Consider the following 24,522-nt stretch of genomic DNA (forward strand, 5'->3'; position numbering starts at 1 on the left):
TCTTCTTTTGATGGACAGTATGGTTGATTCCAGGTTCTTGCTATTGGGAACAATGCTGTGATAAACATACCTGTGCAGGTATCTTTTTTATAGAGTGATTTGAGTTCTTCCAGATAAATTCCTAGTAGGGGAATTGCAGGGTCATATGGAAGGTCGATTTTGAGAATTTTTAGGAATCACCACACTGTTTTCCACAGAGACTGTACTATTTTACACTCCCACCAACAGTGTAGAAGTGTTCCCTTTTTGCCACGTCCTCTCCAGCATCTGTTATTTTTTGAGTTATTGATGATGGCCAGTCTGACTGGAGTTAGGTGGTATCTCAGTGTGGTGTTAATTTGCATTTCTTTGATGACTAGTGAGGCTGAACATTTTTTCATGTATCTCTTGGCTACTTGTATGTCTTTTTTTGAGAACTGTCAATTCATATCTTTTGCCCACTTTGTAGTGGGGCTGTTTATTTTTTTCTTTTCAGCATGTTTGAGTTCCTTTTAGATCCTAGATGTTAGGCCTTTGTCAGACAGAGTTGGTAAATATTATTTCCCAGTCTCTGGGCTGTCTCCCTGCTCTCTTGATGGTCTCTTTGACTTTGCAGAAGCTTGTCAGCTTGATGAGGTCCCACTTGTCTATCTTATCTCTTATAGCATGGGCATTTGGGGTTTTGATCAGGAATTGGTTGCCAGTTCCAGTTTCCATAAGGGTGTCTCCTGCATTTTCTAAAGTTCCAATAGTTTAAGGTTTTACATTTAGTTCTCTGATCCATTTAGAGTTGATTTTTGTGTATGGGGATAGGTAGGGGTCCTGTTTCAATCTTCTGCATGTGGTCTGCCAGTTTTCCCAGCACCATTTACTGAACAGGTTCTCCTCTCCCCAGTGGTTGGTGGTGGAGGCTTTGTCAAAGATAGAGAAATTGAACCTTTGTCAAAGGTTGAGAAATTGAGGCTTTGCTTCGGGAATTTCAGTTCTATTCCATTGGTCTATATGCCTGTTCTTGTAACAATACCAGGCTGTTTTGATTATTGTAGCTTTATAATAAAGTTTAAAGTCTGAGAGTATGAAACCTTCAGCTTTGTTTTTTTGTTTGTTTTGTTTTGTTTCTTTTTGCTGAGGATTGTTTTGGCTATTCGTGATCATTTATGTTTCCATATGAATTCCTGTATTGTTGTTTCTAGGTCTGAGAAGAATGTTGCTGGTAATTTGATGGGTACTGCGTTAAATCTGTAGATTGCCTTAGGTAGAATGGACATCTTAACAATGTTGATTCTCCCAATCCATGAGCATGGGATATTTTTCCACTTGTTTGTGTCATCTTTGATTTCTTTGAGCAGTGTTTTGTGGTTTTCATTGTAAAGATCTTTCATGTCTCTGGTTAGGAAGATGCCAAGGTATTTCATTTTTTGTGTGGCTACTGTGAATGGAATTGTGCTTTTTATTTGGGTTTCTGTTTGTTTATTGTTGGTGTAAAGGAATGTGACTGACTTTAGAACATTTATTTTATACCCTGAGACTTTGCCAACATCCTTTTATCAGGGCAAAGAGGTTTTTGACAGATTCTCTTGGGTTTTTGAAGTATAGAATCATGTTGTCTGCAGAAAGGGATAACTTAACTTCCTCTTTTCCTATTTGGTTACCCCTCATCACCTTCTCTAGCTAGGACTTCCAAAACTGTTGAACAGGAGGGGTGAGAGTGGACATCCTTGTCGTTCCAGTTTCCAGGGGAAATGGTTTCAATTTCTGTCTGTTTAGCAATATGCTGGCTGTGGGTTTCTCGTAGATGGTTCTTACTATTTTGATGTACGTTCCATCTATGTCTAGATGTTTGAGGGTTTTTATCAGGAAGGGGTGCTGGATTTTATCAAAAGTTTTTTCTGCATCTAATGATAGATCATGTGGTTTTTGTTTTTACATCTGTTGATGTATTTAGTTATGTTTATGGTCTTGTGAATGTTGAACTAGCCTTGCATCCTGGGGTTGAAGCCTACTTGGTCGTGGTGGATGATTTTTGAGATGTGTTGTTGAATCCAGTTTGTTAGAATCTTGTTGAGAATTTTAGCATCTATGTTCATCAAAAATATCGGCCGGTAGTTCTCTTTCTTTGTTGGATCTTTACCCGGCTTAGGTATCAATGTGATGTTAGCTTCTTATGATTTGGGGAGAGTTCTGTCTTTCTCAATCACCTGGAATACTTTCAGTAGGATTGGTATCAATTCCTCCTTGTATGTTTTGTAGAATTCTGCTGGAAAGCCATCTGGTCCAGGGCTTTTTTTGTAGGTAGTTTTCTTATGAAATAATCAATTTCCTAGATTGTTATTGGTCTGTTTATGGTCTTGATTTCTTGTTTCAGCTTGGGGAGGTTGTGTGATGTCAGAAAGTCCTCCATTCCTTTAGGTTTTCAAGTTTGTTTCCATCCAAGTGTACATAGTACTCTCTAATAATCTTTTGTATTTCTTCAGGGTCAGTTGTGACTTCATCTTTTGTGTTTCTTTACTGTGTTTATTAGGATTTTGTCTCTCTTTTTCTTCGTCAGTCTACCTAGGGGACCATCAATCTTGTTTATCCTTTCAAAGAGCCAGCTTTTTGTTTCATTGATTTTTTGTATTATCTTTTTGTCTTCTGTGTCCCAGATTTGGGTTTTTATTTTGGTGATCTGAGTTTTTCTGCTGAAGTTAGGGTTTTGATGGTCTTGTTTTCCAGCTTCCTTAGGTGACTTGTTAGGCTGTTAACTTGTGATCTTTCCATTTTCTTCATGTGTGTTTGTAGAGATATGAGTTCCCCTCTTACTACTGCTTTCATGCCATCCCAAAGATTTTGGTAAGATGTTTCTTCATTTTCATTTGTTTCCAGGTATCTTTTAATCTCTGTTTTGATTTCCATGTTGACCCAGGAGTTGCTTAGCATTGTGCTGTTTAGTGTCCATGTCTTTGTGGGTTTGGGGGAAACTTTGTTAGTGTTGATATTTATTTTTATTCCACTATGGTCTGAGAAGGTGCATGGCAAAATTTCAATCTTATGAAATTTGTCAATGCTTGATTTATGACCAGTGATGTGGTTAATCTTAGAGTACGTTCCATTTGGTGATGAGTAGAATGTATACTCTGTGGTCTTTGGGTGGAGTGTTCTGTAGGTATCAATTAAGACCATTTGGTCAAGAGTCACACTGAGGTTCCGAATCTCCTTGCTGATTTTTTGTCTTGATCTGTCTAGGGTTGTGAGTGGGGTATTAAAGTCCCCAGCTATGATAGTGTTAGACTCAATATCTTTTTTAAGTTTGCCTAGAAGCTGCTTTATGAAAGTTGGTGCTCCTATGTCGGGTGCATATATGTTTAGGGGCAATATTTCTTGCTGATGAATTGAACCTTTTATCATTATATAGTGACCTTTTCTATCTTTTTCAATTTTTGATAGCTTAAAGGGTATTTTTTCTGGTATTAAGATCACAACTCCTGCTTTCTTTTGTGTTCCGTTTGCCTGAAATTTTGTTTCCCGTCCTCTTACTTTGAGTCTGTGAGTGTCCTTTTTTGGCGAGTTGAGTTTCTTGGAAACTATATATTGTTGCCTTATATTTTATCCATTTTTCCATTCTTTGTCTTTTCAGTGGTGCATTTAGTCCATTCATGTTTAGGCTAATTATTGAAATGTGTGAGTTTATCCCTGTCATGAGGTTCTTGTAAAGTTATTGTTCCTGTTTGTTTGTTATCTTAATCTTTGGATTTTGGGGTTGATTCATGTGTGTTTTCAATCTTTTTCCTGCACTTTTGTGAAGAACGTTGTTCTTTTTTCCCCCTTCTTCTGTGTTTAATACTTTCTTAAGTACTTCTTGTAGAGGTGGTCTAGAGGCAGCGTAAGTTCTTATGGATTGAATGTCTAAGGAAGATTTTAATTCTCCCTCACTGATGAAGCTTAGCTTAGCTGGGTGTATTATACTTGGTTAAAAATTGTTTATCTTTGAGAACTTTGAAGATCGGGCTCCAAACTCTCCTAGGCTGAAATGTTTCTGTAGATAAATCTACTATTCTAATTGGTCTTCCCTGTAGGTAGTCTGACCTTTTACTCTTGCTGCCTTTAGAATTTTTTCTTTTATACCTACTTTGTTTAGGCAAATTACTATGTGTCTAGGAATTGGTCCTCTCAATTGTTGTCTTACTGGGGTTCTCTGAATCTCTTGTGTTTGAATTTTCTCATCACTGATGAGATGAGAAAAGTTTTCTTTTTTTGTTTGTTTTTGTTTTTTTTTTTTTTTTGAGTTGGAGTCTCACTCTGTTGCCCAGACTGGAGTGTAGTGGCCGCTCCCGGCCACCGCAGCCTCAAGCTGCTGGGCTCCAGTGATCCTCCCGCCTCAGCCTTCTAAGTAGCTGGAACTACAGGCGGGCGCTACCATGCCCAGCTAATTTTTGATTTATTGTAGAGATGAAGTCTCTCCAAGTTGCCCAGGCGGGTCTCGAACCCGCGGGCTCATGCAATCCACTCACCTCAGCCTCCCAAAGTGCTGGGATTACAGGCTGAGCCACCAAGCCCGGCTGAGAAAAGTTTTCTTGAATAACTTCATGGAATGTTTGTTCCAGGATGGTCTCTGTCTCTCTTTCTGCTTTAGGAAGTCCAATTACTCTTAGGTTTGGCCTCTTGAAATAATCACTCATCTCTTGAAGGTTTTGTTCTGTCTTTTTAAGCTTCTTTTCTTTGCTTTTCATGGTTTGGGTTAGTGCTATATTTTGGTCCTCAAACTCTGAGATTCTTTCTTCTGCTTGGCTAATTCTGCCTTCCGTGCTTATCAGTTTGTTATTTATTTCATTCACAGTATTCTTTACTGCTGTTATCTCAGTTATCAAACTCCTTCCTGTTTTCCTCTTGTCTCTCCTCAATTCTTTTTATTCTCTCTATTAATGTCTTGGTATCTGGGTTTGTGGTTTGAGACCAGTCATTCTGGGGGCTCTTCATTGTTTGCATTTCAAAGTCTGTTTTCTCAGTGTCTGACCTCCCAGGGGTCTGTGTGAGACCCTTATTCTTCTTTTGGTTTTTCTTCATTTGTGTAGATTCCCCCCCCCCCTTTTTTTTTCCTCTTCTTTTATTCTGTTGTTCAGGGATGATAGGTTGCTTTTACTTCTGTTTGCTGAATCTCCTATTCTTCCTTATGTGGATCCTCTGGCTTTGTTCATTTCTGAAGCTGGACTGTGGGTTGGGGGCTGTACTTTTTGCAGTTTTGAGATTTAATTGAGGGTGGAGCTGTGATTCAAAATCTATCTGCAGATCCCAGTATCCACTGACAGGTATATGGGCATCCTGGAACCCACTTCCCACTGCCTTACAATCTTTCCATGCAGTGGGGGTATAAGTTTGCTCCCTGAAAGCAAAATGATGTAAGAAAAAGGAAAAGAATGGAACAAGGAAGGAGGGGGGGAAGAAGAAGGTGGAGAGAGAGAAGAGTAAGAGGGAAAACAAACAGACTTACCAACTAACTAATTGAGAGAGACACAAAGACAGAAAAGAGTAAAAAAAATGAAAACATACAATCATACAAACAAACAAGCCAACCAAAACTTCCCTATTGATATACTCTTCCCATACACAAACAGGAAGTCTAAAGAAAAAAAAATCAGTAAAATAACAGAAACAAAGCAAGTATGAAAATGTTATCAGAAGCAGAAAGAGAGGAAAAAAAACTAAAAAAAAAAAAGCAAACATAAATGACCAAAACAAACAGACAAAAAAATAAAAACAAGGAACCAAACTCGCTCTGATTGTCGTTCCTGCAAGTTCAACGTCCTTTCACCTCTGATCTCTAGCTCTCAGCATAGGCTGATAGGGTTGCTCACACCTTGGGTCATATGCCCCAGGCCTACTGTGAAAGGAGGGTGGATCAGATCTGGACTCACCTGGCTTGCTGCCTGTCAACTCTGCCACTCAGATCTGACCTGTCTGTGTCTGATCCAGCATGAGGGAGGGGCCTCTGTCTCTCCCAGTTTGATGCGATTACCTTAGGTCCCACGTTGGAGGCTGGGCAAAGCTGGGTGGGGCAATGCAGGTCTCTGCCTGGCCCTGGGACAGAGAAAATGGCCACGGGTTGGTGTTTCTTCACCAGGCAAGGGACTCCTCTCCTGCTCTCTCTGATCTTCTCTGATCCTGGTGTCTAGCTGATTTGCTGTAACAGGTGATGGTGTGGGCCAGGTGCCAAGCGATGAGAATCAGCTGGATTCAGCAGGCTCCTCTCAGGAGAGTCCTGCGAACAGCAGATGATCTTGCACCCCGCAGCTCCAATCTCAGGGCAATGGGGGCTTGCAGTCACCTTCAGAGGGGTCCCCAGATGCATGAACCCGAGTCTCCTCCCAGATGGACTTTCACTCTCCCACCAGCACTCGCCTACTCACACAGAGAGTCTTTATGGACACTTACTTTTGTGAAGATTCTCACAGTCCTACCTGTCTGGTCGCCATCTTGTCCCCCTCCTGCCTGATTGTTTGGGATTCTCTCATGAATGAAACTTTGCCTAGAAGATCCATCCAGGTTCTTGTCCAGACATCCTGGCTATTCCTTCCTTGTCTCACTTAGTGCTACAAATACAAAGTTAGATTCTGACATTTGCATTGATTTGTATTCCTTTAGAGCCATTGTTTTTTGTTCTATTTGTTTGTATTGATGTCTTGAAGAATATATTTTTATTTTTGAAGTTCAAAAATTTCTTCTTCTTAGAGACATTTTAGTAAATACACATAGTTATATTATCATCATCCTTTCCCCCCCTTATTTCCTTTTTTTCAGCCTCTTTGTGCCCCCTAGCGTTTCTTCCAGAATGTTACTACATCTCCAGAATTGGTCACCCATGTTTCACAACTTCTTTATCTTCATTTTCATTTCCCTTTTTGTACTACCTTCCACAGTCATTCTATTTCCAAGTGCCTTTTTTTAAAGTCCTTTAAAGAAAAACAATTTTTTTTTTAAATTTTACAATTCAGAATCATGTTTTTAATTTTTTAGTACTTTCTTTCTCTCTGATGGCTTTATTTCATAGCAGTCTTTTCTCAGTTTATGGACGTAATTGTCTTGGAAATATGTTTGAAGATATTAATATTCAGTTTTCTTTTTTCTATACTGATTTTGGTTTCTTAACATTCACTTGCAATCATCTTGGTGATTATGTTTTATGGTATTGTTTTTTCTCAAATATGTGGCAAGAGTTTGTTTTCTATCCATATTTAAAAGTGAAGAACTAGTGTGATAAATACAGGTAGCTAATGTGAATTCACTCAGCTGATGAGAAACCTGTCCTCTGTTATTCTCTCTCACAGTGGAAGCACTGATTCAAGGATTATAGTTAAATCCTTAAGGAAACATAAATAGGGGGAAATGTAGCAGACTTCCCTCCAGGACCCAGAAGACCTCCAAATTCACTGCTATGCTTGAAATGGACTTCATGCCTCTGACTTCTGTTTGATCTTATTATTCTGTATCTTTCAGAAATTACTGAAAGTTCTTCCGCTGGGAGGTCCCCTGCCAAAAGTATTTTGCTGTAGTTATATTTATTCCTTTGCATTTCTTCACTGATATTTTTGGAGTCAGGAAGGTTAAATATGTATCTCAGACTAGAAATATCAATTCTTCTTTCAACTTTTTATTTTGGAAATTTGCGAACTTCACACAAAAGTGAGAAAATAGTATATTAACCCCCATGTGCCCATTCTCAGCTTCAGCAATTAACAGCTCAGAGCTAGTATTGTTTCATTTTGTCTTTCACTCATTCCTGCTGATATTTTTTGAAGCAAATTCAAGATAATTTTATTTTAAATATATCAGTATCTCTAAAAGATAAGGCCTCATTTTCTTAATATGCAATAAGGACATTTTAACAAAATAAAAAGCTGTATAATTTTTATATAGATTCAGCAGTTAACATTTTTCCTTATTTGTGTTATTTCCTCTCTGTTTATGCATTTTATTCTGAAATGTATTTGAAAATAAGTTATATGCATTAGAAAACGTTACCCCTAAATACTTTGGTATGCATTCCTCAGAATAAAGACATTTACTTACCTAACCATAATACCATTATCATGCTAAGAAAATTAGTAGTAATCCATACAATTATCTAAATCCACTGTACTTTAAATTTTCCCAAAATGAGGCATTTTAAAATAAGAAATAACTAAGTTGTTAGTGGAGGAAGTTATGATGAGGAGCTATAGCCACAAAATATGTATATGTATATAGTAATCTTTTAAATATATCTCCCTCAATTTTTACTTAAAATAATCTGAAGTCTGTAGAAAAGTTGAGGAAAAAAAAGTTGAGAAAAGTGAGAGCTTTTCTACTCTTCACCTAGATTAACCAGTTGCTAACTAATTACTGTGTTTGCTTTTTTAAAATCTATTTCATACCTTTGTGCTGAACCTTTTGAAAATAGGCTGTGTAAGCATCATGACACTTCAGCAAGTTTCTGCTACAAACAAGGATGTTTTCTGTGTATTGAGATGATAATATTGTTTAGTGTGTGCACTACAAATTGAAATTTCTCCAGATGTCAAAAAATGTACTTTATGGTTGGACATGGTGGCTTATGCTTGCAGTCCTAGCACTTTGAGAGGCCAAGGCAAGAGGATTACTTGAGTTCAGGAGTTCAAGACCAGCCTGGGCAACATATTGAGAGCTCATCTATACAAAAGTAAATAAAAATTAACCAGGTATGGTGGCATGTAGTCCTGGCTACTCAGGAGACTGATTCAGGAGGAGCACTTGAGCTCAGGAGTTGGAGGTTGTGGTGAGCCATGATCATGCCGCTGCACTCCAGCCTGGGCAACAGAGTGAGACCTTGAATCAAATAAATAAATAAAATTTACTTTGTGTATTTTTTTCCAAGTCAGTTTTCAGTGAATGATGTCACACTGTGTTCAATTCTCATGCCCTTTAGTTTTCTCTAATGTAAAACAGATCCTGCCTTTTTTGTCTTTCCTGAAATGACATTTTTACAGAGTTTTGACTATCTGAATTTGTCTGATTACATCTTCATATTGTATCATGTTAAACATTATTGGCTGAAATGCTACAAAGGTTATGTTATTGAGTTTCCATTTCAACGGTATTGTTCCCAGCAACCTTTCATTTCATGCTAAGATGATGTACTTGTCTGAATCACCTTTGCACTGGTGGTTGCAAAGTTATTATTTTAACATTTTTAAATTCGTTCTACATTTATTAGCTGAATTTTTTTTTTTCCCCTACCCACCCTCACTCACACATATACCCTTTTCTTCTGGTCTCATTCCAGACTCATAGATATATATATATTTTTTTTGGTCTTATGCATTATTATTCTTTTTGATGTTCATATTGTTCCCATTTAGTTAGTGGTACTCCTTCAAGGTCGATCCTGTACATCCCAATTAATCTTGGAACACATTGTTGCTGTCTATTAGAAGAGAGATACACCATCTTATCTTTAACTCCCAGCCCCAGACACGGACTCTGTTCTTTTTTCTTGGAGTACTTTTCTTTTTACAGGAACTGTTATTTAAAAACCAAGCTCTGAGCGTTGGGTATCCTCAGTGCCTGTTTGATGTTAATGCATCTAGACCCCTTTATTTGACAGTTATCATTGTATGTAATTTTTACTTTTGAATGATTTAAATGCTTCACATGTTCAAACTATAAAATTTAAACATGAAAAAAGCAAACACTAAAGTAAAATACAAATAGAATAAGTGAACCTAGTTTTTAAAAATCAAATTCAGCCAGGCTCGGTGGCTCAGCCTGTAATCCCTTGCCTTTGGGAGGCTGAGGTGAGTGAATTGTCTGAACCCACGAGTTTGAGACCCACCTAGGCAACTTGGCGAGACCTCATCTCTATAATAAATCAAAGTTAGCTGGGCGTGATAGCACGTGCCTGTAGTTCCAGCTACTCGGAAGGCTGAGGCGGAAGCATCGCTGGACCCCAGCAGGTTGAGGCTGTGGTGGCTGGGAGCGGCCACTGCACTCCAGTTTGTGTGACAGAGTGAGACTCCAACTCAAAAATAAATAAATAAATAAAAATCAAATTCATGACCAGGCTCGGTGGCTCAGCCTGTAATCCCAGCACTGGCCGAGGCAAGTGGATTGCCTGAGCCTGTGGGTTCAAGACCAGCCCAGGCAACTTGATGAGACCTCATCTCTACAATAAACTTTTTTTAAAAATTAACTGGGCGTGATAGCATGCACCTGTAGTCCAAGCTACTTGAAGGCTGAAGTGGAGTGATCACCAGAGCCCAACATGTTTGGTATGGCTGGGATGGCTGTGAGTGTGCCAATACACTTCAACCTGGGCAAAAGACAGACTCCAATTCAAAAAAAAACCAAAAAAACTCAAATTCACAAAATATAACCACATATAGAAAAAAATTGATTCAGGAAACTTCAAGAAAACCATAATATAGTCATAATAACCACAATTTGACAATAATTTCTTAATACACAATGAGTGTTTAAAATTTTCACTTAAATTTTTACTTAAAAAAATTTTTCTTTTGGTGACAGGTCTCACTCTGTCACCCAGGCTGGTGTGCATTGGGCATGATCATGGCTCACCACAGCCTCAACCTTCTGGGCTCAGATGATCCTTCTGGTCTCTGCCTCCTAAGTAGCTTGGACTACAGGTGTGCATCATGATGCCTGGCTAATTTTTAAAAAAAATTTTTGTAGAGATTTTGTTTGCTGTGCTATTAAACAAGCATGTAGAAACATGAATACATCCTAAGAGTTCAGTTAACATAGATGCCCAAGCTAAGTACAAATGTGTAACTAACACCCAAGTAAAGAAACAAAACATTGCCAAAAACCCAGAAGCCTTATGTATATCCTTCCATTCATTTTCCTGAGGAGTAAAAAGATGCAATACCTCTGGAAGGCAGTAAAAATCTGATTTCCAGAGTTACCACATTAAAGTATTCAGATGTCCAATTTTCAGCAACAAAAAGAACTATAGCATATCCAAAGACATAGGAACGTAGACCTCTCTCAAAGGAAAACAATTTCTTTGAGGAAGCCCAGACATTGGACTTACTAGACAAAGACTTTAAACTATCTTAAATATTCTCTAAAAAGGACAAATAACTATGAAAACAATGTATGAACTGAGTTAGAAAGTAGAAAAAGAAACCAAATAGAAATTCTAAAGCTGGAAGGTAAAATGACTAAAATAAAACATTTACTAGAGGGTTTAACAGCCCATTTGAGCAGGCAGCTGAGAGAATTGTGAACTGGAAGATAGAACAATTGAAATAATCCAATATGAGGGGCAGAATAGAAAAAAAATGAAGAAATGTAAACAGAACCTAAGGGACCTGTGAGACACCTTCGAGTCTCAGAAGAAAAGGGAAAGGGGCAGAAAGATTATTTGAATAAATAATGAGTAGAGACTACCCAAATTTTATGAACGACACAAATCTTACATCCAAAAGCTTAACAAACTCCAAGTAAGAAAAACTTAAAAGATCCTTTTCGGCACATTGTAACCAAACTGTCAAAGGCCATATAAAAAGCAGCAGATCTTGAAGACACCATGAAGGGCAGAAGGCAGTGGGATAACATCTTTAAAGTGCTATAAAAAGGAAAAACAAAAAAAATCCTGTCAACCAAGAATTGTAAAACTGTAAATCTATTCTTCAAAATGTATCATTTTGTATTCCTAGCAGCTGTGAGTCAGAACTCCTGTTCTGCCTCTAAACCTGAAATTAACATTTTATTTTTTTATTAGCTATTCTAATAAATGTCATGGTATCTCATTTTTGTTTCCATAATGACAAATGATATTGAGCATCTGTTCGTATATTTATTTGCTATCTGTATGTGTTTGGTGACATGCCTAGTCAGATCTTTTGTCCATTGTTCAAATGGGTCATTTGTTTTCTTACTGAGTTTTAAAAGTCCTTTTTATATTTTGGATGTAACTCCTTTATTAAATTTGTATTTTTCAAATATTTTATCCTAGTTTGTGGCTTGTCTTTTTGTTTTGTGGAAGTGCTTTTTGCCTTTTGTATTTGATGCTACAGATTCCCTTCTATTAACTACTTTCTCTGTGTCCTACATATTTTAATAAGTAATATTTTATTTAAAACATTTAAAATTTTTCTTTGAGACTTTTTCTTTGACTTATAGGTTATTATTAAATGTGTTGTTTGGCTTATAAGTATTTGGGGGGATTTTCAAGCTATCTCTTGTTTATTGGTTTGTGTTCCATGTGGTCTGAGAACATATGTTGTATGCTGTCTATTGCCTTAATATGGTCTGTGTTTCTGAATGTTCCATGTGAACTTGAATAGAATGATAGAATGTATAATTTATTGTTTAGGATGAAGTATTCTATAATGTTAGATCAAGTTGATTGATAGTGCTATTCAGGCCATCTGCATACTTACAGATTTTCAGCCTGCTTGATTCATCATTACTGACAGAAGGGTATTGAAGTCTCCAACTATGATGTAGATTTCTAAGTTCTCCTTTAAGTTCTATTTTTGCCTTATATATTTTAATGGTCTTTTATTAAATGCATACATGTTTCAGATTATCTTCTTTCTCTAATATATCTAATACAATTTTGAACCTATCTAACGAGTTCTTAATTTCAGATATTGGATAGTTCAACTCTAGAATGCCTAGTTTATATATGTGTGTGTGTTTCTGTGTATACATATGTAAAATGTTCCCAACTATCCCTAGGTTTAATGATTCCCTAGGGTGTTTCAGCATATAGTCATACTTATAGCTATGATTTATTATAATGCAAGGATACAAAGCAAAATCAGCAATACCTAAGAAATTTTCTCAGTGGACTCTCACAGAAAGCACTTAAATCCTCTAGCAATGACATGTGGAAACATATGAAATGTGTACCAGGAAAGCTCAATAGACACATGGTACTCAGAGCTTTTATCTGGGCCTGCTCACATAGGAACTCTCTGCCTATCGTGTACCAAAATTCTAGACATCCAGAAGGAATGCACATATTTAGCATAAACCATATTGCTTACACAAACAATTTAGCTGCAGTGAGCCATTCTTACCAGAAAATGATAAGGTGAGAACTCTGAGATCCCAGATGCCAATCAAGGGTGATCTCTTGTAGCAGACCTTTCAAAGAATAGCAGTCTAAGGCTTGCTGTATTAACCCTTTTATCTGTATAACACATACCATATATGTGTTGAACTTTTCCCGTCTTCTCATTTATTTTGTCCATGGTTTCCTCTGCTTTATTGAACATATTAATTATAATTCATTTTGAAGTTCTTGTTTGTTAATTCCAGGATCTGGATCACTTGTTAATCTACTTTTATTATCTGTTTTTTTTTTTTTTCTTGGTCCTTGTCTCTTCATTACCATGAAATTTTTTACCAGATGCCAAATATTGTGTCTAAAAACAGAAAAATTGGTACAGGTGCTCTCATAGGCATATAGATTTTAGTCACTCTAATCAATCATGTGCTTAACTTGACCAGGGCCTACACCATATTGACTGAAATTCTGTTATTTATTTTAGCAACTGAAAGGTTTACTTCCTCTTTAAAAGTTAACTTGATAAAGTAAAAGATAATATGAATAAGCTAACATTTCCTCTGCAACTCCAATCTACTTTGTACTCGTGTTAGTTGCTGCAGTGTCCAATTTAATAAATGTTAATATGTATATCTCTTTATCATAAGCACTTTGAGAATAGGGACTATGTTTATCTGTTTTCATCAGTATTATATACAGCAGCTAGGACAGTTCCAGGCCCTTAGTAGAAACTCAATTTTTGCTAAATATTTTGTGTTATTATATATTATGTATAGTAAAGTGTAAAGGGAGGTAGCCTATCTGTCATTTTTCAGCAAACACTATAGAGATTAGTTCTCTTAACTCTTTCTACATCTGTGTACATCTAGTTCTGACCACTTTATATAAAAAAGGAATATACTGTTACAGGAACATGTGTCATTCAAGGATGTATGTGTGGACTTCACCCAGGAAGAGTGGTATCTGCTAGACTCTGCTCAGAAGATACTGTATAGAGATGTGATCCTGGAAAATTACAGCAACCTTGTCTCACTAGGTAAGGAATTTTTTTTTTTTGATGTAGCTACCAATAGTATGCATTTCATAGTTGCTGAAATATATAAATGCTCTGAGGTTTTCTGATTTGAAGCTTGAGATTCCAGTCTCTGAGATGACTAGGCTCTCTTTTGGCCACCATATGTATATGTTCTTGCCTCCTAAAGAATTGGCTTATTTGGGCACCTTCTTTGAGCAGCTTCTAAAACTATACCTTTCTTTCCCATCGTTTTTACAGAGTCCCCAAAGCCAAGCTATTTAACCGCAGTCCTGTGTTATTTTCTCTTAACAGGGTGTTGCGTTACTAAGCCAGAGGTGATCTTCAAGATAGAGCAAGGAGAAGAGCCCTGGATATTAGAGAAAGGATTCCCAAGCAAGTGGCACCCTGGTGAGTTAGGTGAATTCAAGGCAGATGAAATCCAGAGGAAATTAGGACTTAGGCCATTGGTTAAAGGGTTTGTTACCTTTGGAATGTTTTTCAGAAATTTCTATTTTTACTCCCAAACCTTTGGAAATGATCAAGGACATTTGGCCCATTTCTTTGTTATCTTTATCATTTTTCCATATGTCACTCTTACTCATAAATACTTTTCTTTTTGTGACATTTTAGCATGATTTGCCTGTACCTATAATCTAAACCTAGTTGGTTTCATCTTAGATATGTTTTCTTTGTTAGTTTCTCTTTATCTTTTACAGTTATTTGCTTTCCCTCTATTGTCTTTGGATACCTTTTGTTAGCTGGCATGTATTCATGCCATACTTTCATATATTCATTTAACATATCTATGGTGAGCACTCACCATGACTCAATTATGTTTTAGTTAATTAACAGCATGATGTCTCTAGTATCACAGAGTATGTGTAACAATGAGGGACAGAAAAAAGTACATGCATACATATATATATTTATGTGTGTACATACAAACTATGTTGAGTGCTGGTAAGTAAGTACTGTGAGGAGAGTCCATGCAGGGGAAAGAAGGATGGCTAATGGCAGTATGTTCTATATGGCAAGGAGATCAAAGAAAACCTTTTTGACTAGGTCCCACATTAGAGGTGAGACTTTAATAATGCAAGAGTGTAGCCGGGCTCGGTGGCTCAGCCTGTAATCCCGCACCTTTAGGAGGCTGAGGTGAGTGGATTGCCTGAGCCGGCAGGTTCGAGACCCACCTGGGCAGCGAGACCTCATCTCTACAATAAATCAAAAAATCAGCCGGGCATGGTAACGCATGCCTGTAATTCTGGCTACTTGGAAGGCTGAGGCGGAAGGATTGCCGTAGCCCAGCAGGTCGAGGCTGCAGTGGCCGGGAGCGGCCACTGCACTCCAGTCTGGGCGACAGAGTGAGATTCCAACTCTAAAAAATAAAAAAATAATGCAAGAGTGTGAGCTATGGGTTCAGCGTATTCCAGGGAGAGGGAACATAAGGTGCTGACCCTCTCAGACAAGTGTATTCTTAGAATGTTTGAACAATGGCAGGGAAACCAGTGTGGCTGGAAGCTAGTAGGCACAGGGGAGGCTGGTAGATGATGTCATAAGAAATAGCATAGGCCAGCCGGGCTCGGTGACTCAGCCTGTAATCCCAGCACTTTGGGAGGTTGAGGTGAGTGGATTGCCTGAGTCCGCAGGTTCAAGACCCGCCTGGGCAACTTGGCGAGACCTCATCTCTACAATAAATCAAAAAAAATTAGCCGGGCGTGGTAGCGCGCGCCTGTAGTTCCAGCTACTTGGAAGGCTAAGGCGGAAGGATCGCCAGAGCCCAGCAGGTCAAGGCTGCGGTGGCCGGGAGTGGCCGCTGCACTCCAGTCTGGGTGACAGAGTGAGACTCCAACTCAAAAAAAAAAAAAATAACATAGACCATGGTGGATATATTAACTTTATTTTGAGTGATATGAGAAGCCCCCTCTTTGTTTTGAGTGAATGTAGACCAGCTTGAGTTATCATGCCATTCAAACAGATGCTTCTAGTTCTGACCTCAACCATATACTCCATACTTACATTTATCCAACCTCCTTGTCAAAACAGACTAGAATCTTAACAGTTATCTCCAACTTCTTATTCCAAAATTAAATCCGTATTAGCTCCCTTAAAATGTCTGCTCTCTAATTTTCTCTGTCTCAGAAAGTGGTACACTAATTTATCTAGTTTATGATTTATAGTTTAAAAGCAACTCTCTGACCTCTGTGCAGTGAATATACTATAGGTTCTTTGGTGAGTGGGCTTGAGCAGGGAAGGGATACCAGTTAGGAAACTATTATGTACTTTAGAAGAGAATAGGGTATGGTAGTGGGTGTGTTGGAAGCACTGGAGGTGTAAAAAGTGGTAGGGTTATACTAATATCTTGAATGTGGAGCCAGAGGAATTTGTTGTCTTGGATCAGATAAGTAGTGTGAGAGAAAGAGATAAGTCAAGCATTACCCCAATGATTTGTATCAAGCAACTAGATACATTTTTTTAAGTGTGAAAAACTTTCTTAGCTCAAGGGCCATTCCCTTGCAGTCATAGTTTGCCAGCCCCTTTTCTAGAGTGTAGTTATATGTAGGTGAGAGTAGTCCTGAGACTGTACACTTTTAGTAGGCATCAAATTCATTATTAGAGGAGATTGAGAAGGAATAATCAGCTACACAAAAGCTAGAGAACCTATTTCCCAGGAGTCAAATAAGATACTTTCTGTCATCCAGCTAGTCCAGAGTCACTGCACTAAACCTGTTAACACCCTTACTAGTTTCTTCATAGTCCTGTTATATTTTCCATTTAAAACTATCTTCTGCATCCCTTTATATCCTCAGTTTTCACTGATATCACTCAGAAGCAGAACTATGTCTGAGTTCTCTCATTTCTAACTTGATCTAATTTCTAATTTTTTTTTAACCTAAAGCATTTAGTTTATCTTACACTAGCCTGACAAAGTAATCTGTAGTTGTTCCTTATTAATAAATTAAAATTCCCTTTCATTGACTCTTACAGTGTTACTCTATTCTACATGTAGTGCTAAATTTCTTTATTTCTACTTTCCAGAATTTATACCAAACCCCATTCTATTCTGTATCTTAAATTTTGTTTATAAATGTTTTTCTTATTTATCTAAAACTATTTTTATTGGTTACTTTGTTTTGCTAAGATAATTAATACTATGTGTGCAAAGTGTACATTGCATGGTACATAGTAATGACTTGTTATTATTTCACTTGTTTGAAGTGGTGCTCAATTTTTGCTATAACTTATAACCCGTATTTTATGACACTAATCCGTGAGCGGCTGTATGCCAAAAACTCAGACCTTATCACATGACTTAGGATTATTTAGGATTTCTTTCTCTATTTTGTTCTCCCAAAGAGGAGGCCCTCTCTTACTTTTCCTAATTTTGATATTTGGTAATTACTTTGTTAATTATCTATGGAGCCAGCTTTAGAAGAAGTAATTCTTTTTCATCCATTGTGAAAGCATTCTGTAGTATTCTTCCTAAATGCGTACTCCAATATTTTGTCCTTGTGTATTACAACTCATCAGGTACAGGTTGGAAATAATTCATATGTGCACTGCTTTTAAGAATCATTAATGTACAGGCTCCTCAGTGGAGGCAGAGGAAGCATTGCTGGACTCTGGTCACAGCAGAGACTGTAACATTGAAAAAGGAACTTATTTTATGTTACAATGAATTATATGAACAGTAACTTCTAAAGTATGGAGTAAGTGGAGCCTTAAAATAGTAGGGATGTTGTAGGTATTTTTGCTTGTGTTCTTTTATTATTATTGTTTTTTGTTTTAAGTTAAGGAAAGTAACAGTTCATTGAAAGATGTCCAAGATATTAGGAGAGCCAAGGATGGAGTGTTTCTAACTGAGTGAAAGGTGTGTCGTTGGGAACAAGCAGTTTGTGAGAGTCTAATCCCTAGCCATGGCTACACAGGGATATTATGAATGATGTTGGCTTGAACATTCAATGTGAATCAATAGGTGTAAAGTTTTGTTTGTTTCTTTTGTTTTTATGGTAACTTTGATTTGTAGGTCTTTGGGACAGTAGCTCAGGGCTCTTATAGATTTTTTTTTTCTTTTTTTTTTTAGTCAGATCTTACTCTGTTGTACAGGCTGGAGTACAGTGGGATAGTCACAGCTCACCGCAGTGTCAACTTCCTGGGCTCAGGTGATCCTTCCACCTCAGCCTACCGAGTAGCTGAAATTACAGGCGTGTGCTACCATGCCTGGCTAAATTTTTGAATTTTTGTAGAGAACAGGGTCTTGCTGTGTTGTCCAGGCTGGTCTCAGAAGTCCTGGGTTCAAGAAGTCCTCCCACCTCAGCCTCCCAAAGTGCTGAGACAGAAGATTTTTTTAAACATGTGACCAGCATTATTCCATTAGGTAGCAACAATGAAGTCTAGCCAAGAATTTTTATGATGAAGTTTACTGACTGTCTCATTACCATATAGAGAAATAACCCTTACAGAACTCACTGGTTAGTAAAAGCTTCAGATGAGGCTAGATGTTAAAGCATAAAACCTAGATATAAAAGAAAAATCTAGATAGAAAAATGGGCTTAAAATCGTAGACATAGCCCAGGCACAGTGTCTCACACCTGTAATCCTAGCACTTGGGGAGACCAAAGCAGAAGAATTGCTTGAGCCCGTTTATTTGAGACCAGTCTAGGCAACATAGTGAGACCTGGTCTCTACAAAAAATAAAAAAATTAGCCAGGCATGGTGGCACACACCTATAGTCCCAGCAACTTGGGATACTGAGGCAGAGGGATCACTTGAGTCCAGGAAGCCAAGGATACAATAAGCCAGATAGTGCCATGGCACTCCAGCCTAGGTAACAGAGTGAAATAATTAATTAAATAAGTAAACATAGGACTAGGCATAGTGGCTTATACCTGTAAACCCAGCACTTTGGGAGGCCAGAGCAGGAGGATTGCTTGAGGCTAGGAGTTTGATACCAGCCTGGGCAATGTAGCAAGACACCATCTCTCCAAAAAATTTAAAAATTAGTCAGAAGTGGTGGCTTACCTCTTTAGTCCCAGCCACTTGGAAGGCTGAGGCTGGAGGATAGCTTGAGCCTGGGAGGTTGAGGTCAGCAATCATTATGCCACTGCATTCCAGCCTGGATGACAGTGAGACTCTGTCTCCAAGCATACAAACAAAGAAAAAAAAAAAACCTAAACACAGAAGCAGATGTACATATTAGGCTTCTATTACAGTAATCTATGAAAAGATGAGGGTGTAAACCATGCTCTGCCTTTACCATACCTAATTCTTATGTTTCTCACACAATCTATTTCCATTTTAAAAACAAAACAAAACACCTTCTGACCAGTCTCAGTGGCTCAACCTGTAATCCCATCACTTTTAGAGGCCTATGTGAGTGGACTGCTTGAGCCTGTGGATTCGAGACCCAACCAGGCAACTTGGTGAGACCTCGTCTCTACAATAAATCAAAAAAATTAGCCAGGTGTGGTAGCTTGCACCTGTAGTTCTGGCTACTTGGAAGGCTGAGGCAGAAGAATCACCGGCCCCCAGCAGGTCGAGGCTGCAGTGGCCAGGAGCGTGCCACTGCACTCCAGCTTGACTGACAGAGTGAGACTCCAACTCAAAAAAAAAACACACCTCCCTTATTGAGCTCATTCTCTATAAATTTCTTGCTCTTTGAATGAACAACTCTCAGAAAATCTCTATCTCCTATTTATTATGCCTTAAGTTTATTTTGCCTTCTCTGGCATGCTTTACAGTATTTTTTCAAGTATTCCCTCTCAATAAAATTATAGAAAGCACTAGATTTTAGGCTATAGGACTATCCCTTTGAACCTGAGGAGGTTGATGTTTTCAAAACTTTAATTTGTTGTTAATGTGTAGAATAGAACAGAAGCATGTCCTCTCGTGGGAACCCTGCCTCAGTAATCTGTGTGTGAGGATATTAGGACCAAATGTAATTCATCCTGTGAAATGCATTGTCTACAATCTTCACTGTTACTTTATTCAGTGTTCATTGTCTCTGTTTGATTCGCCCCATTTTCTTTCAGTTTTTCATTTTCTTAATCAGCCCTTCTAATTTCCTGTGCTGTGAATTTTTCTTTCCAGTTTTGAAGATTATATTAATAAAATGTTAAATGTCGTTGCCAGTTTCTTCTCCCTGTTTCTACTGAAGCATGTTTGTGTTCTCCACTGGTAGAATGTATACTCAGATTCAGTTCATACCAGGAAACTGAGCCTAAAGCAAAATAATTGACAATATATAGGGCATTTGTGTAAAAGTCCAATTCCATCAGAAATGTATTAAGATTCACAAGATGTGGTTATTTTTCTCATTTCTAGAAAAGAAATGGAAACCTGATGACCTGTTAGAGAGCAGCCAGGAAAATCAGGGTGGACATTTTTGGGAACTTGTATTCACCAACAACAAAACAGTAAATATAGAAAGGAAAACCTTCAACCTGGGCACAGACTCTGTTTCTTCAAGAAATTTTCCCTATAAAATATGTGACTCATGTGAAATGAGTTTGAAAAATATTTCAGGCTTAGTTATTAGTAAAAATAACTATTCCAGAAAGAAGCCAGATGAGTTAAATGTATGTGAGGAGTTGCTCCTTGATATTAGGCATGAGAAAATTACTATGAGAGAGAAATCTTATAAATATGATGAAAAAAGGAGTATCCTCAATCATCACCAGGATCTCACTCAGCCAATTTTTGACCCACCCTTTGAGTGTAATGAAAATGGACAAGGCCTCCATGAGGAGGCAGCCTTTTTTACAAATAAGAGATCTCAGTTAGGAGAGACACTCTACAAATATAATGAATGTGGAAGAACCTTTATTGAAAGTTTAAAGCTCAATATATCTCAAAGAACTCATTTGGAAATGGAGCCATATGAATGCAGTATTTGTGGGAAGTCCTTCTGTATGGATTTAAGATTTGGACATCAAAGAGCTCTTACAGGGGATAATCCTTATGAATATAATGAATACGAAGAAATCTTCTGTGACAATTCAACTTTCGTTATCCACCAAGGAGCTTACACAAGAAAGATTCCTCGTGAATTTAAAGTGGGTGACAAAACTTGGGAAAAGTCAACTCTCTTTAAACATCAAATAGGAATCATGGGGGGAAAATCCTATGATTACAATGAAAATGGGAATAATTTCAGCAAGAAGTCACATTTCACCCAACTTCGGAGATCTCACTCAGGAGAAAAAACCTTTGAATGTGGTGAATGTGGGAAAACCTTCTGGGAGAAGTCAAACCTCACTCAACATCAGAGAACACACACAGGAGAGAAGCCTTATGAATGTAGTGAATGTGGGAAAGCCTTTTGCCAGAAACCACACCTTACTAATCATCAGCGAACACATACAGGAGAAAAACCCTATGAATGTAAGCAGTGTGGAAAAACATTCTGTGTGAAGTCAAACCTCACTGAACATCAGAGAACACACACAGGAGAGAAACCCTATGAATGTAATACATGTGGGAAATCCTTTTGCCACAGGTCAGCTCTCACTGTCCATCAGAGAACTCACACAGGGGAGAAGCCCTTTATATGTAATGAATGTGGAAAATCCTTCTGTGTTAAGTCAAACCTCATTGTACATCAAAGAACTCACACAGGGGAGAAACCCTATAAATGTAATGAGTGTGGGAAAACCTTTTGTGAGAAATCAGCTCTTACAAAGCATCAGAGAACTCACACAGGGGAGAAACCCTATGAGTGTAATGCATGTGGGAAGACCTTTAGTCAGAGGTCGGTACTCACTAAACATCAGAGAATTCACACAAGGGTAAAAGCTCTTTCAACATCCTGAATGTTCATAAGCCTTCATACACTGGCCAAATTTATTGTACTGTTTACAAAAATGAGATCAGAGAATGCCAAAGAATGCCACAGATTGGAAAATGACATGTTGTTCAAATATGTGGAAGCTTTCAAGAAAAATTAAAACTTCATTAGAAAATATGTACTGAGGAAAAATCTATTCATCTAAGTAATATGGTGAAATCTTACCTAGAATTTATATTGTTTATTATCATATTCCAGATGTGATACCAAAATTTTATTGTAGATATAGTGGAGAATATTCATTTATACCCATATTTACAGTAGAATCTGAAGCTTAAAAAAGTTTAATGATAGCAACATTAAACATATATGTGAAGAGTCACTGATGTTTGTAGAACTTATGTGAGTACCTTAATGTCAAATTTGGGTATGCTTTATTTGTATATTTGAGCCCAACATGGTTGTGAGGAAAAAAATATGTACCCTTAGTTTAGTAACTATAATGGTATATGTCAACATTTTCCACACCAAATACCATCAGTATCTTTATAGGTTAGTATAATTATATACTTGTATGTACATATGTATGTGTATATGTATATATGTGTGTATCTGTAAATATATTTGTACACACATACTTAAATATAGCAATGTGCTAGCATCACCTTGTACTGACTTAAAAGTGCTGCTGATTGTTAAATTTTCAGGAATTTTGTGAGCCAGCCTTTTTTTTTCATTTTATAGAAATGTAGTGTGCATGTCAGGATTAGCTACACAAGTAGGCTGCATGCAGGTGAAGTTTGGGCTTCCAACTGGTCCTCACTTCCCCTGGTTTATAGAACCAGGTACGTTTTGTGTTGTTACATCCCCCCTCACCCAGCAACTGCCAATCTCTCCTTCGTGCTAATGTGATTAATGTTCAAGTCTCATTTATGAGTGAGAACATGTGGCATTCAGCTCTTTGCTTTTGTGATAGATTACTAAGTATGATTGTCTCCAACTCCATCCAATTTGCTGTGAAGTCCATGATTTTGTTCTTCATGACTGTGTAATACTCCGTCATGTATATGTACCACATTTTCTTTAACCAGTCCATTTTCGATGGACAGTAGGGTTGGTTCCATGTTTTTGCTATTGCAAATAGTGCAGCTATACACATGTGTGTACAGGTATCTTTTTTGTAGAATGGTTTATGTTCCTCTAGGTATATTCCCAGGAGAGGGATTGCTGGATCGTATGGAAGGTCAATTTTTAGTTCTTTTAGGAATCACGCTGCTTTCTGTAGAGGTTGAACTAACTTACAGTCCCACCAACAGTGTCGAAGGGTCCCCTTTTCTCCTCACCTGTGCCAACATCTGTTGGGTTTTTTTTATTTATTGATAGCTATCCTCACTGGAGTTAGGCAGTATCTCATTGTGGTTTTGATTTGTATTTTTCTTATGATTAATGAGGTTCAGCATTTTTTCATGTACTGGCTACTTGTATTGTATATCTTCTTTTGAAAAGTGTCTATTCATGTCCTTTGCCCACTTTATAATAGGGTTACTTGTTTGTTTTTTCTTTTCAGTGAGCCAGTTGTTAAAAGCAGTCATTATTTTAAATTATATAAACATACAATTAAATTATATTAAAAACAAAGGTAATAAATACTCAACACTCATCACTTCCTAATTATTTTTACTTATACTTTACTATTATCTTTGTTATTTATGTTACTTAGGTTACTGAATGTGTATGGTAAAAAATACTATGATGATGTGGTACTGAACATGTCTTCCTAATTCCACATTCAGTGCTATCTTGTTGGTATCTTAGACTTAGTGAGAGTACCATGGAAACTGGCAAACTATAAATCAGGGTTTTTGTTTTCTCAGAGAACCTATTGTCCAAATAGTTACCAGGACACCACTGTGTATATACATGTATATACATATATGAAGATACATTTGGCAGATTTAAAGTGCAAACGACACACCCCTTTTTTTCCTGACATATGTGAATTGCTATGGCCATTACTACTGAACTGCCTCTTTAGTAAAGAAGCCAAAAGATGTTTCTGTGAGGTTTTTAACTACCTCTGAATCTGCCCTATTCTAAATACTACTAGAATCTTTTTTATAGCTTAGCCAGTATATGTTTTAACTGAAATATTATTTCACAAAGAGCAATATCACGTACCTTTTCTTTGGCTGTTTCCTGGCTCATATGAATGGGTATAGTTGTTACTACTGAACTACCACTTCAATGAAGAAGTCAAACAGTATTTTTCTGAGGTTTTTCGGCAACCTCTGGGTCAATCAGTAATATAAATGCCATCAATAAGGATGGTATTTACATAATTTATGCAAAGATTAACATTGATTATACACAGTAATACTGCACTCTACAAATAAAAAGTGATTGTAAGTAATGAAATGCCCTTTTACTACTCTTGTCATTTCGTTGTGTATCTGTTTAGGCATGATCTATGTAGCACTAGTTCTATGTAACCCAGGAACTATGTATTTGTATTTCTTATTGTAGAATGTCATATAATATCTCTGCCTCCTTTTCCTGTTGTTTCCTATGCTTCCTTGGAACACATTGGCCAGCAGTTCTAAAAGACACTGCTCTCCCAATGGCCATTCCCTACTTTTTCCTTGCTGAGCTGTCTTATATCTTTGTTCATCCTTCCCCCAGATGACTTGGGGGTAAGTTCAGATTAGTCAAAGGTAA

General features: G+C 37.5%; 1 protein-coding gene across 3 annotated transcripts in view; it reads left to right on the plus strand.

Annotated features, from left to right (window-relative positions):
* Nucleotides 1–22,556, plus strand: part of LOC103268656 (zinc finger protein 248) — a 36,839-nt gene extending 14,283 nt beyond the window's left edge. For 2 of the 3 annotated variants that reach the window (XM_008066245.2, XM_008066244.1), the window contains 3 exons: nucleotides 13,919–14,045; nucleotides 14,337–14,432; nucleotides 20,346–22,189. In XM_008066245.2, coding sequence (XP_008064436.1) covers nucleotides 13,919–14,045; nucleotides 14,337–14,432; nucleotides 20,346–21,832 — 1,710 coding nt within the window. In that variant the 3' untranslated portion in view covers nucleotides 21,833–22,189. Of the gene's footprint in view, nucleotides 1–13,918; nucleotides 14,046–14,336; nucleotides 14,433–20,345 lie in introns of all 3 variants that reach the window. The other variant, XM_021716674.1, reaches the window with a different exon arrangement.
* The last annotated feature ends 1,966 nt before the right edge of the window (nucleotides 22,557–24,522 follow it).

Source organism: Carlito syrichta, unplaced genomic scaffold (assembly GCF_000164805.1).
Source record: "Carlito syrichta isolate Samal-C Ts95f unplaced genomic scaffold, Tarsius_syrichta-2.0.1 Scaffold308870, whole genome shotgun sequence".
Taxonomy (NCBI): Eukaryota; Metazoa; Chordata; class Mammalia; order Primates; family Tarsiidae; genus Carlito; species Carlito syrichta.